The following is a 14,902-nucleotide window of genomic DNA, read 5'->3' on the forward strand; positions in this document are numbered from 1 at the left end:
CGTCACCATCCCCGGCTAATCTGTGTATTTTTAGTAGAGACAGGGTTTCACCCATGTTGGCCAGGCTGGTCTCGAACTCCTGAACTCAAGTGATTTGCCTGCCTCGGCCTTTCAAAGTGCTGGGATTGCAGATGTGAGCCACCATGCCCGGCCAACTTTCACTAATCTTAAAAGCCTAGCTACATTTTCAGAGTGTTTAAGACAACATTATTCCTATATTGAGATAGCCAATCTAATTTTAAAAACCTGTACTATGAATCCAGACAGCTAAATTCAAATCAAAAGCTGTGTCACAAACTACGTAACTAAAAGTTAATCAATTTTGTTTTCATGTGTAAAATAAGAACAACGATAGTCTCTAACTCATAGGGTTTGGGAACAGTAAAATGAAATGTATATTTAAGTTTTCCAGTGTAAGAAGCAGACAGATGGCAGAGTCCCTGGCTCAGCCACTCATGATGACAAGGCATCAATGTCATCATTATCATTAGTATTATTATGAGGAGTGGTATCTTGATCACCCTTTAATCTAGTAGAGTCAATCTATGAGAACTTCTATATAACCCCATCTAAATTTTTCTTCCTTTTGAGGATTCAAGACCCAGTCAGTAAAGCAGTGCCTATTCAATTTTACTTGAAACAAAGTAAATAAATTGGCTTAAAAGAACAACAACAATCTACTAAGAGATTAGATTCAATGGCCATTTTATTGAGCACTAAGGACTTCATTATGACAAAGTCGGCATCTGACATGTCCATATAAACCAAGATAATATAATTGTGTTAAATAAGTACCTTGACACAGGAGGATCACCTGAGTAAAGGAGTTCAAGACCAGCCCAAGCAACACACCAAGATGCCCATCTCAAAAAACAAAACAAAAACCCTGCAGGTATTTTTATCTAACTTTTACATATCCTTTGTTTTGGAATGCTTACTTGCTTAAACTAAATAGCTGGAGGTCAAATCTTCTCTAGCCATTAATGTGAACCAACCAAACTATATTCTCAAGGAGTATTTTGTTAACTCGGTACCAGCTACCTGACAAATTTGAAAATACAACTATATTTCTTTGATGAACTCTGTAACTGGGGTAGGGTTTTATTCAACGTAAGATTTATTCAGGCTGGGCATGGTGGCTCACACCTGTAATCCCAACACTTCGGGAGGCCAAGGTGGGCAGACTGTTTGAGCCCAGGAGTTTGAGACCTGTCTGGGCAACATGCTGAAACCCCATCTCTACAAAAAATACAAAAATTAGCTGGGCGTGGTGGTGTGTGCCTACAGTCCCAGCTACCTAAGAAGCTGAAGTGGGAGAATTGCTTGAGCCCAAGAGGCTGCAGTGAGTCATGTTCATGTCACCGTACTGCAGACTGGGTGACAGGGCGAGACTCTGTCGCAAAAAAGAACAAAAATTATTCACCTAAACATGTTTTTCTTTTAAAATGTCTACCCTAATTAATCTAGATCCTTCAAAGTTACTGACCCTTTGAATGCACTCTTCAATCTATGATTGTCTTTATTTCTGTAGCATTACCTATAAAAATTAGAACCCTAGTAAAAGAAGCCCATTTTTACAAGTTACACCTCCCTCAAATGTATTTTAGATGTACAATTTCCTACTAACATCTTGAGTTGCTTAATAGTTAAAAAAAAAAAAAAAATTATTAGGGAGAACCAGAAAAAGAACAATTATAGGGAATTCTTTTAATTTGCCCTGAAATAATTTTATTTTCCTTAACATTTCAACAGGAGTCACTAAGACATTACTTCCTAATTTTAACATTGCATGTGAATATCAAATATACACTTACTCTTTGTAGGTGCGCTCTAGATTACACGGCATAGTAAAACAAGCTACGTAGCCCATTAATAAGGTATTTAGGTGTGACAGCAACTCCTGCTCCATAAAAGGATGACAAGGGATGAAAACATAAATACATATATATATATATATATATATATAGGATTTGAGTTTTACTGGGAGCAAAGATTGAAACAAAGTAGCACTGTGAGAAATCAGCTAGCAAAAGACCATCACAGAAGCCTGAAATCAGATGGCTCAAAGTATAGTTAATAATATCCAAAAGCTAGACTAGAGGTCTAGAAGAGATCACTGGTTAATAATTACTAACCAATTTTATTTATACCAGAGATGTAATGACAAGCAGTGTGGAAATTAAACATATACATTTGTTATCTTGTGCATGTTTTTAAAAAGCAAAAGAAATCAAGTGTGCATCACACCAAAGCAGGTTTGAATCTTACTTCCACTCCTCTGGTGGGTGGGCAAGCTCATACTTCTCCCTCACACTGGAGACGCCCATATCCACGTGAAGCCAGTGAACCTCCTCTGACCGCAGGTGACTGAGGCGGAATCCATAGCAGGCCACATGCTTTACTTTGTGACTGTCCACTATCTTCTGAATGATGCCCTAAAACATACCCCCCCAAGAATGACTGTTATAAACTGAAAAAAAAAAAAAAAAAACCAAAAAACTATATGCTAAAAAGTAATGCAATATTCATTTCTTTTAGTCAATTATCAGAAATCTTTGGTATGAGAATATCAAGTTAAATAAATGACTTAGGAATCTTTATTTCTGAAATAGTAATTTCAAGAACAAGGAGAAGTTTTAGAAAAGAAAACATAAAGAGATTATCTCCTTTCTTTATTAACAAGGCATGTAAACTTAAAAATACATTTCTGCAATTCCACTATCATCATCCCCCAAACCTGCCAAAGTATAACCCCCAAACCTGTCAAAGCACACCAGTTATCTTTCAGTTACTACTTTCTAAGGTCCAGACCCAAGGAAGGGGTTATACTTTCTAGAACAGGGAGATTATACTGTTCAAGACCAGGCTGCAACATTCATAACCATTTTTTAAAAAAACATACATTCAGGAACACACACCTAAGGCTATGTTTCTGGTGACACTGGAGATACATGAAAAGTTCTTTGAATTCGGGCCTAATCAGTTTATTACTTGCTCTTTAAAAATTATTATGAAACAATCTAAAATACTCCCAAATCTAATGCTTCTAACATGTGTTCCCTTGAGTTCAGAGAAGGTGACCTTTGAATGAGGTCATCAGGGAATGTTCCTTAGAGATGGTGAAATTTCTCCTGGAGCAATGGACAGGTTAAGTGTTAGAACTGACTTTTGCCCTGTACCTACCTAGGTATGAGGGCCATGGGAGAATATGTTGTTAAGTGGGCAGCATGTATAGAAGACTCATTTGGGAACATGATAGAACCATCTGCTGCCCTTTACATGAGGGTATGCAAATCACAACCAACTGTGACCTCAATCTTTTAGGTGATAAGACAAGTTTTTTTTAAATGATGCTGATATTAAAATGAAAATGTTCATGAAAGAAAATAATCACTAGTTTTTAGAATTAGTAATTTATTGAAGTTATAATAAAACTTGTAATGTAAGACATACATAAAAGTTCCTGCACTCACCAAGTATTGATTTATTACAGCACAATGCTGCTGATCATGATAAAGGATATTATCCCCAGTCTTCTCCATAATCTAAGACAAATCGTAACATGTACCATATACGAAAACTGTCCAAAACCCAGTATATGCACACTGGGGACGTGTGCTGCTGTGCTGGGCTCCCGATACTGGCACCTGGTATGTGGCAGACCTCCCAGGGCACTGAGTGAATGAAGTGGTAGAGTCAATCTCTCTTTCAGACAACTCAATCCCAGGTACAAAGTTGTTTATCAAGCACAGGAAGTGGCAGAGAGAGGGACAAAGGAAGGGAGTAAACATGGTATCAAGAGAGAAAGCATGAACAACAGACCAGGCTGGAAGAGTCAAAGACAGGTTCATAAAGATGATGAATTCTCATCAGGACAGGAAGGATGTTTACAGCCTACATACTCCTATGTGGAACTGACAGAAGCATAAAATGTTCTTCCTGGCTTTTTGATCCAAGGCCCAGAATTCATGACAGGGCCACTGTAAATGATAGTACCCTACCTACACAAGGATGTCCAGCTGAGGGCGAAGAGTCCATATTCTAGTCTTTAAACCTTGTGCTCTGGGGTGGGGAACTTGCCTAGAGAAAGGAGCACCTTTTAACAATTCTCTCAGAAGTGACTTCTGCAGCTTCTTGCCAACACACAAATCCCTGAACTATAAAGGATAAAAGCTAGCACCTCTGCGAAATTCCCACAAAAGCTCCTGGTTCCCTGTCCAGCTCTGCCAGGTCAACACCTAGTACACACCAACATTACCCTTGGTAAAGCACAGGTCAGTAAGTCTCCTTGCTCCACAACTCACTACTACCACCAATTCAAGAGGCGGCTCTCTCTTGTTAGAGCTGCGATCAATGTCTACACTGGTCGCTAGACATCTGCCTCAGGTCACTTGGTCTATCATTCCATAACCTGATGTTGAATATAAGGCAGTGAGGAACACAAATCATTTCTTATAATTGTCACCATTCACATCCTAAGAAAAAGCCCAGCTTCTCTGGTTGCCTTCTGTAGTGACCCCATGAAAAAGTCACTTCATCGCCTCTGAACTCACAGCACACATATAGGAGACCTGCGGCAAACCAGTCTCAAAGAGGCTTAGCCCAGAACCGTGGTACTTGTTAGGGAAAGGCAGGTTTCTGTCTTGGAGTTTTATGGAACAGAGAGAATCTTATTCCATTCACTTGATCATGCTGCCTGAAGAGACTGAGAGTGACTTCAAGTGTGGATTTGAGTAACACTGCCTCTGCATACAGTAGTACCTCATGAGTAAACCAGCTTTCAATTTTCACTCTCCATGGAATAGTGAAAAGCAATAAACACACAGATATTACCTTCTGTTTCATTTTTTGCTTTCTCATTATGCATCCATATTGCACTCTGTACTACTGCTCATTCTCTAGCACGCTTATAAATTTATCTGGGTAACGGCAAACATTACAAATATACAAAGTGCTTAAATATGTGGTGCTAAATGTATATACTCAGTAACTTAAGGAATTTTGAGAACTAAATATCTGGTCTGGATAACTCAACAAATAATTCTGAAAACTATGTATTTAGTGACGAATGTATACTCAACCAACTCCACAGTGCTGCCATATGGAAGTGCCCCATTTTCATATCACACATGCATACATTTAGAATAAAAATGACTGTCTCTAAAAAGATAATAGGACATGGGTGTTTAAAATGCCACTAAAGGTACCAGAATTAAATTTAAATTTCTCATTGTGGCTTTGAAGACACATCTATATGGTCCTATGAAATACAAAACAACAGCTGGCTACTCTGAAACCTGTCTCTCATATCCCAAGTGTCAGAAATACACAACTTTTCTGATTAAATTCTCATATAGACATTCATGGTTAAAGGGTTCTTTTTAAGGTTAAAATAAAAGAAGCCAGTGTTTACATCATGCCTGTATCTTACCAGGAACATAACATAAATGTGCAAGGTCATTTTACTACTGATGAATAAAGATTTCCTTGTTCTGAGGGAGAAAGGAAGGTGTAAATGAAAATACTGCTAGGAACATTCTTCTAGCTGTCATCAAAGGTATTTATGACCACTGCATAGAAACAGGCAAAATTTCCTTTAACTGAAACATTTTGATAAGTACAACCAAACTTCCTGCCCATCAACAAAACTATACCAATTATACTTGATGCATAATGTTACAAAGTATCATTTATCTCACATTAATAATGAGTAAAATTAATCTTAGGATGATCAATTTGATGACCAAAAAAACTCCCACAGGTATTTGACTGTTATTATGATGGTTTAATTTCCCTGATTACTCACTAGTGAGATGAGGCCATAGTTTTGTTCATTTCTCAAAGTTTTTATTATTTTGCTTGGTTCCATTTAGCCACTTACCTTTGAGATAGTACTTTCAAACAAATGACCTTCACCACTGTTCGAAATAGGTCACGTGACTCTTTCCTCCATGTTCATTCTTTCATGAACGTTCATTCATTTATTCATGAACATCTGAAGTGCCCACTACATGCATGATGCTAGTGACACAATAACGGTTAAGACGCAATCCTGACCCTCAGATGTCTTAGAGTCTCACAGGACAAAGACATGACAATGAATATGTGCAAATGAATATTAAGTGGTTTGTGGGGAAAAGAGGACAAAAAGGGATATTTTATATTTTTAGCTATAGCCTCACACTTAACTTTCAGATTTATTACTAGAAGAGATATTTGAAGCAACACACATTGATGACACTGTTCATCTCCTTACTGCGTCCTAAGAATTACCAAATATAATCATCATTACTGATTCTTCTATAGTATAGTGTTTCTTTTTCTCATTGTGTTTCTCTTTCAGATACTCTTCAGCTTTAGAAAACCAAGGGATTCCTATCATTCTTCGTGGAGGCTTTCATCACTGGGTTATCAAAAAACAAGATCCAGAAATTCAAATCCTGTTCTCCAACACCTAGTACATTTCCTCCTCTTGGTCCAGTAGTAAACTAGGAGTCCTTCTAAAAGTCTTCTAAGACAAAGAATGCACTTTTTTATCTTGATGGTCCACGGTCACTGTATTAGTTCCCTATTACCTCCGTAATAAATCACCACAAATTTGGGGGCTTAAAACACAACAAGTGCATTACCTTTTAGTTTTGTAAATCACAAGCATGAAATGGGTCTCACTGGCCTAAAATAAGGCTGTCAGCAGGGACGTGCTGTTTTCTGGAGGCTCTTAGCTTGCCTTTTCCAGCTTCTACAGGGCACCTGCACTCCTTGGCTCATGGTCTTCTCCGTCCATCAATGTTGCATCTGATCCTTCTTTCATATTCACCTCCCACTGACCACAGTAATAAAAGGCCCACTGCAGTGAAGGACTCATCATCTCCCCACCTTCAGGTCTGTAGCCTTAATCACGCCTACAAAGTACCTTTGGCCACGTAAGAGGACATCTGCACAGGTTCTGGGGATTAGGATGCAGGCATCTTTAGGAGCCAACATTCTACCTATGGGAAATCACTACCTCAATCACTATCTCTAAGGATTTTGAAATCAAAATGTTTCTCTTTCTCGTGCTCTATTAGCTTAAGTTCTCCTCCTTAACACAGCTTTTATGCTTTTTCTTAAAGCTTTCCTTTCTAGCTTTCTTCCTAGATGATACTTTCTATCCTGTAAAGGAAGAGTTTAATTTTCTAAGACCTTCGTAGTCCTTTCTAGAATCAAAACTATTTGAATTCATAATAATCAATGTTCAATTGATTTTTATTAATAATCAATTAATTGTTTTTAAATGTTTTTAAATACACATTCACTGCTCCTCTATCAGAGAGAACAGCTTACACTTCTAACACACATGAAGTGTGCAGTGACGACACCTAACAATAAACACTGAAGACCATTGGACTGCTCTGAAAAGTCCTCCAGGCACCTCCCTATGGCCAAACTCAGGGAAAATCCCTGAAGAATTCCTTTCCCCTACAGATACCAGTTGTTTATAGCACAGTTTGTTCTTGCAGAATCCCAAATCACTGAAAATTTTCCCATTCCCATCAGAATGATGATTTTAAATTGAACACAATGTTACTTCCCATTGCTAGTCTTCTCACTACCAGCTTGGTAACAGTAATTAGGATTAATCCAACCCAACACACCTGTATTTTAGCAAACTACATGAACTGATTTTTTTCCATTTACAATTATTACAGATTCAGATTTACCAACCATTCCCTACTGGCTCATGAGTAGTACTGAAACCTGTGGCTATGCTATATGTTTAGAAAAATTCGATGTACCAGTCAGAAAAATTTTAAGGGGTTTTGAATGTGATAAGAATACTGTCCAAGAACTCAATGGTGGTGCAATCTTAAGCAGCATCATATGGTATTTGCCCAGTACTTGCCTGGTGTATGGGCATAAAATTATTTGTTCTCATCCCTGTAATGTCTTTTTAAAAAGTAAGCTAGGTACAAAGATTTGATAGAGATATCAGTAAAGTGGGGTATCGCTTTGAATAGGCATAATCTTTGGCTATTAAATCAATATATTTGTGGTTGTCATTTAAGGCTTTCTACTTCTGTGGCCAATTCTCCTAACATATTTCTGTCAGAAATATTCCATTTCGCCTTGGATGCCATTCAACAAAAGTACCTATACCTACTGAGCACTTGCTGTTTGCCTGCTAGACATTGTTGAAGACGTTGGCAATAATACCATGAAGTACAAAGATCTCTGATGTCACAGAACTTAAGAAGTTGGGGAAGAAAACAGCTAATAAATGAGCAAACAAATCAAGTACAAGACAATGTCAATAATAATGATCTGAAGAAAATAAAACAATGACAGAAGAACAGAAATGGTGAGCCATAAGGGAGCATTCTTAGACTGGGATGTCCTTGGAGGCAGAATTAGTAAGGGCAGAGTGAGAACAAGCAAGAAGCCAGATCCTGTGGGTCCTTGTAGGCCACAAAAGGAATCTGGCTTTTAGTCTGGAAGAAATGGGGAGCTTTGGGGGGGTTTTAAGCAAATCACTGATTCAGTGATTGGCATGTTAGACAAACAGGAAACAGAAAGAAAAAGTGAGTGACTAGGACAGAAGGTGATAGGGCACGATGGGATGGGATGGAGGAGATGGGTGAGACTCTCGAAGGATCATGTTGACTAAATGAAACCAGGTTCTGAGTGGAGGAGTGAAGTACTCCAGCTTTTATCTCTCCAGGATCATTCTGGCTGCTGGGTTATCAACGGACTAAGGAGAGCAAGTAGGGAAACAAGATGTCAGTTAGGATACCATGCCATAATGTATGGAAGAGACATTTTAAGGCAGCTACTGGAGAGGAGCTCAAAGAAAGGGGTAGCAGTGGAGGCGATATGAAATGGGTAGGTTCTGGATATATTTGTGAAGATAATGTGGACAGGATTAGCTAATGTATTGGATATGGCTTCAGAGCAAAAGAGGAATAAAGAACGATTGCAAATGGATCTAAGTGACTAAAAGATGAGGTAACCCTTTGACAGGAGCACTGGGTGGTTATTCTGTAGCAAGAAGTTTAAAGACAGAGAAGTGAGGTACAAATGCTGGGGAAAGGGAAGACATAGAAATGTGTGGACTTCTTCAAGTGCTGCAGTTCATGAAAGTGGAGGAGGTTTGAAATGGTTGTCTAGGAGAGAACAAGATGGAGGGATACAGCTTGACAGCTGGGTAGCACTAAGGTTGCAAATTTAGAATGAGACCAATCACAGGATGGCGACAGATGGAGAATAGGCAGAAAGTTGGATTAAATCATGGTGGTAGATTCAAGAGACTACGGGGACATTAAGAGAGGTACAAGACAGCATACAAGGCAGCAAGTATGACAATGGACCACTGTCTCTTGCATCCTGCTACAGTATCTTCTTCTGGGCTCGCTTTTTTCCATGCAGAATTATATCATCTAATTGTTTCAAAGACAGCCCATGCTATTAGCTTTCTACGTCACTACTTCTCTGCAGATACCTTCATTTCACATTATCTTAATTCACAGTTTATCAGACATAGACTTCTAAGGTACACGTTATTTTCCCTGAGTCCTTTGAAGATACTGTTCCAATATCTTCTTGCATCCAGCACTGCTGATGAAAAGTCTGGTGTAAATGTCATTCTTTCTCCTAAATAGGCGATTTCTCCAGTAGAATTTGGAATTTTATGTCATTGTTTTTCTGAATTATCACTGCCATGTTTCTAGATGACTGGTCTTATTCAACACTGTATAGCCTGGGTTTCTCTTGGCTGTTCTAGATTGACCCCACGCTTATCTCTAGGGTTGCCCGAAGCACGGTACTGACACTTGGCCAAAGCTACGGCCAAGATAAGTGATGTTTGTGATCATGGGATCCTGAGCTGTTTAAGGGGCAGAATACACCAGCTTGTCAGTGCGATTTTGTGATAATAACTGGACTGACAAGGTGCATCTGATTTTAGAAGCACCTGGGGAGGTCCACAGGTTGAGTTTGGCTATGTAGATGGAGATGCTTGTGTGACCCTCTCACAGATCCCTACCACTTCCTCATACCAAGGTGCTTTACACATAAGCCAGTAATGGTTTCACATCTACAGAAAAATCATGTCCAAGGCCAAGAAGCCTGGACCCAAGATCTCCAGATCACTTCAATGAGTATCATTTTACTACTGTCGCTGTAATGGACATTGCCTATAAACAGTAAAATCTTGTGAATCTTTTCAACAACCAAACATTAGTTAACATACAATTAGCACACACAACTGTAAAAGCACTAATACTTATTAAGTGAAGCATGAGAAAGCCTCTACAATGAAATGTTACAAAAATCCAGACATTCTTGGTGAAAACAAATCTTTAAACTCCTCAAAAGGTTTTGGTTTTTCTGATCCAAGCAGTCTTTCTGAGAATTTCCTTTCTATAGAGCTCAACTGTCCAGCAGAAATATAATGCAAGCCACATAAGTAATTTTAAAATGTCTAGTAGCCACAGTAAAAAATAAACAGGTGAATTCAATTTCAGTAATATAGTTAACCTACTATATCAAAAGTATTACCATTCAACATGTAATCATAACACATTGATGAGATATTTTATTCTGTTTTCTTACTCTTTGAAATGTGGTATATATTTTTATACTATAGCACATGTCAATTCAGACTAGCCACATTCAAGTGCTCAACAGCTGCACATGGCTACGATAATGGACAATGTAGCTATGAGTTTAAGACTGAATCGAATTATTCACTACCTGAATAACAAGCTGTATCATTTCAGAAAATAGTTGTGTAGCATCCCCTTTGATGCTATTCAGTGGTCAGTTTCTTTCTGACAAGTAATTATACTTAGATTCTTTACTAATCTAACTCTTCAATCTAAATCCTACAATCCCCACTTCCTGTTCTAAGGTCATCAGGCCTTCAAATGCTGTCATGTTTCTTCCATTTTTCTCTTTCCTGACAATACTCTGTAACCACAATGTTCCTTTGTCTGATACCTCTTACGTTCTTCAGATGTGCAAATCCACTCATTAATTTACAATTACGATATTGCATTTTCAAATGTTATAGCATTAAAGCATTCAATGGAAGTGGGTTATGAATAACATCCAATCTTCCATTACTGTGACTCAGTATCACGAGAACCTCATGCTATCCCAGGAAAGGCTATGGTGAATTCAATGCCAACTGTGATTTTTCTGCCTCAATTTGAAAATCACTGACTGATGATTTGCCAATTACTGTGAAATAAAACACCTTGTTTGTGGTCACATAGATTTGATCAGATTGATATTCACGAGTTTGATAAATGAGTTCTGATAACTTACGCATTTGCATCTGATGTAAATTTTTCTTCACAATATGAATGTATGACTAGGAAGTTTTTAACACTGGCTACAGGCTGACATGCCTGCAGTGACACTGGCTCTATGGTAGTAATCCCCTTACATGAAGAAAGTTTGATACTAAAACCATGGCACATTTGTTACAATCTTTCCTAGGTGAGTTTTCTGATGTAAGTCTTGAACATTTTTTCTAAATGTCTTGTCAAATTCATAATCTTTGAAAGGTTTGCCTCCTGTATGAATGCTCTGAAGTTCATTAGGGCTGATACAATGGTTTTATTGAAGAGTTTCCTCATTCATTGTATCTGAAATCTACAAAGACTAGAATATACACTAAAAGCCTTACATCAAGTTACATCTACAAGATTTCTTTCCAGTATGAATTATCTGATAAACCTTATGGCAGGACCCTCATTTCAGGCCTTTCCACTAAATGACAGTGTTTATAAAGCTAAAAGTAAAACACAGAAGCAGAAAAAAACCGAAAAAGCAAAAAAGCTAACCAGCTTCATAAAGAGTTTGTAAAAAAAAAAAAAAAAAAAAAAAAAGAGGCTATATTTTTAATAATCCATTTGAAATAGTTCACTAATATTAAAATTTAGAGGTAACAAAAAATTATGTAAAATTTATAGACAAGACTTAAGCCTTAAATCCTTTTTCTTTTTTTTTCTTTTTTTTTTTTTTGAGACAGAGTCTCGCTTTGTTGCCCAGGCTGGAGTGCAGTGGCGCGATCTCAGCTCACTGCAACCTCTGCCTCCTGGGTTCAAGTGTTTCTCCTGTCTCAGCCTCCTGAGTAGTTGGGACTACAGGCATGTGCCACCACAAGTGGCTAATTTTTGTATTTTTTGTAGAGATGGGGTTTCACCATGTTGGCCAGGCTGGTCTCGAACTCCTGACCTCAAGTGACCTGCCCACCTTGGCCTCCCAAAGTACTGGAATTACAGACATGGACCACTGTGCCCGACCTTTTAGCCTTAAATCTAAATTCTACCAATCCCTTTGCTTTGGTTAAAAATAATAAGAGCATATAAGTTAGAGAGTAGTAAATTAATTAATTCAGCTACTATAAAAAGAAAAAGAAAGAAAGAAAGAAAATAAAAAAGACATATCTAAACTTCCTTGTCACGGAAACTTCTACTCCTTAAAGATGAATAGAGACTAGGTGGAGAGGGGAAGAAAGAGGAGGTATTTAACACTTCACCTAAGCAAATACTGAACAGTTAAATACCAAACTCAGCTTTCTGAAATCACAGTGCTACCTTCTCATTCCCCACTTTCAGAGAGATGTAGTTACCTTTGCCTAGCTTGCTCTTCTCCCATAATTCTGTATCACTATCTTTACTCACTTCCCAGACCCAAAGGAAATACTTTCCAGTACTAACTTCTACATTTAAAAGGTATTATTCCTCCAGGCTTCCACAACAACCTCCCATGAGGCATTTCTGCACTGTACTATAATCACATTCATGATGTCTCTCCCTCTACAGGCTCTAAGCTGTAAAATCAAGGACTTCACAGGGACCTTTTACATCTTCAGAACCTAGCACAGTGTCTGACACATAGCATATGTTCAAGAGTTTTAAAAGAAATTATCCTATCTGAAATCATGCAAATACCTTCAAAATTACACTTTCTAGAAAAGTAGTTTATTTCTTGAGTTATTAGAGGCTATTTTAGTTGCACTGTTTCCTAGTACTCACCCAAGAGTTTAAAAAAAGAAACCTAGGAGGGAAAAACAAGTCAATGGCATTTTATGACTAAAATATGATTCAGTCACTATTTTTCTAAGAAACTTTACAACAATTAGAACTCTGGTCAGTCACATATTAACTAATAAATCTTAAAAACAACGTTTCTGTAATATGAAAAGTCCCTGATAAGTTAAATGAAAATTATTACACTATCTTTTTTCATACACGCCATTAAATTTTAACCTAAATAAACATTAAAGATGTCTCATGGAAAAACGTACTTACCCTGACATCAGTAGCATCTCCATGCCTGATAATACTGGCCCAGGTGGTTGGCTCACTATTGCTTTCAAAATAATGAAAGACCTTTAATACTCGCTCCATCGCACCAGGAGAACGTTCCATACCAGTACCCAGGTGAGTCTTAGTACTCGAATTTGGCGTGTGATTCAAGTTGGGGTCAAGGTAAGCAGCTGCCATTATTTTGCTAGATGCTAGGTATCTGTCATATTCTGTTAAGAGAACAAAATAATTTTTGGTGTATAATACTTGAAATCTACCAATTACAATGTGATATGTTGATGTTTATACGAAATGTCCTATACTCTCTCAAGTTATATGCAGAAGGAGCCTGAGGAGAATAGAGACCTAACCCACTAAAATAATCGCTATCTCTCCCCACACCCAGAGTAGGACCTGATTTACAGAATAAATATTTGTTAAACAAATTATTAAAAGGCCAGGACTCCAATTTCAGCTGTGTCAAAAAATATCTACAAACAATGTAACACCCCCACCCCACCCCTTTTATTATCATAGCCTTTATATTTGTTGGAAAATCTCATAGCAAAGCCAAATTTATGAATTTGCTGCCTACTTTTGAAAACTTTTACCTAAGAGAAAAGTTCTTTCTTCGTATAATACAAATTCAATGAATAGTCATTACACATACTACACACTGGTGATTAACAACACTATAATTAAAATAAGGTCCCTGGCTTAACCAACTCACTGTTAACAGGAGAATCAGACAGAGAGCAACTGAAAACAAAACGAAAAAAGCATGCACAATTACATTTTTTAAGTGCGATAAAGAGCTTCTATTTGAGTGTGAAGAAATAGCCTGCACAAGCCTGAACACCCACTGAGAAAAACGAAAATCCAGATTAAAAATCTTTTTAACCCAAACAATGTTTGAAGGGCTCAAGATGAAGACATTCTGAGGCAACCAAGACAATGAGTGACACCGATGAAGACAGGAAATTCTACTTAACAACTGGCTGCTTTTTCCCACAGGGCATTTGCCAATTCTGAGCCCTTCAGAGCTGAAAGGGCCAGGAAAAGTCTACTAATGGGAGAGAAACCAGCAGAGCTTTTGGCAGCAAGAGATCAAATCTTGGATTCTGGTGAGAAGGAAGGGTGGAGACTGTGTCAAACACTCTGCGGGTTGTCTCCTGAAGACAGTTACTGAATCCTGAACCTGAGCTGAGAAGGAGTCTCTCAAAACAGTGAAAGTGTTTAGAAAACAGGAGTAAGACCTCAGGAATAAACCAGAATAATATCAGGACATCCCCAGGCTTGCAATGAGAACAGCTGGGTGCAGAAGCAAAGGGAGCTTTGTAAACCTGGAGTACAATACCTGCTCAGATCCATCGTGGCAGGCCAGGTATGGCTGCTCATGACTGTAATCCCAGCCCTTTGGAAGGCTGAGGCGGGAAGACTGCGTGAACCCAGGAGTTTGAGACCAGCCTGGGCAACATGACAAGACCTTGTCTCTACTAAAAAATACAAAAATTAGCTTGGGCATGGTAGTGTGTTCCTGTAGTCCCAGCTACTCAGGAGGCTAAGGTGGGAGGACAGCTTGAGCCCAGGAGGTTGAAGCTATAGTG

General features: G+C 38.2%; 1 protein-coding gene across 34 annotated transcripts in view; it reads right to left on the minus strand.

The window, feature by feature from the left end:
- The window catches only part of PTK2 (protein tyrosine kinase 2), a 355,066-nt gene that overhangs the window by 229,309 nt on the left and 110,855 nt on the right, over positions 1-14,902 (minus strand). For 28 of the 34 annotated variants that reach the window (XR_012093771.1, XM_073018384.1, XM_073018408.1 and 25 more), the window contains 2 exons: positions 13,299-13,525; positions 2,269-2,435 (listed from right to left, as the gene is read on the minus strand). Coding sequence is in view for 33 of the 34 variants with exons in the window: in XM_073018384.1 (XP_072874485.1) it covers positions 2,269-2,435; positions 13,299-13,525 (394 nt within the window). In the remaining variant the exon portion in view is untranslated. The remainder of the gene's footprint in view (positions 1-2,268; positions 2,436-13,298; positions 13,526-14,902) is intronic. The other 6 variants (XM_073018416.1, XM_073018415.1, XM_073018411.1 and 3 more) reach the window with 1 other exon arrangement.

This window comes from Chlorocebus sabaeus, chromosome 8 (assembly GCF_047675955.1).
Source record: "Chlorocebus sabaeus isolate Y175 chromosome 8, mChlSab1.0.hap1, whole genome shotgun sequence".
Classification (NCBI taxonomy): Eukaryota; Metazoa; Chordata; class Mammalia; order Primates; family Cercopithecidae; genus Chlorocebus; species Chlorocebus sabaeus.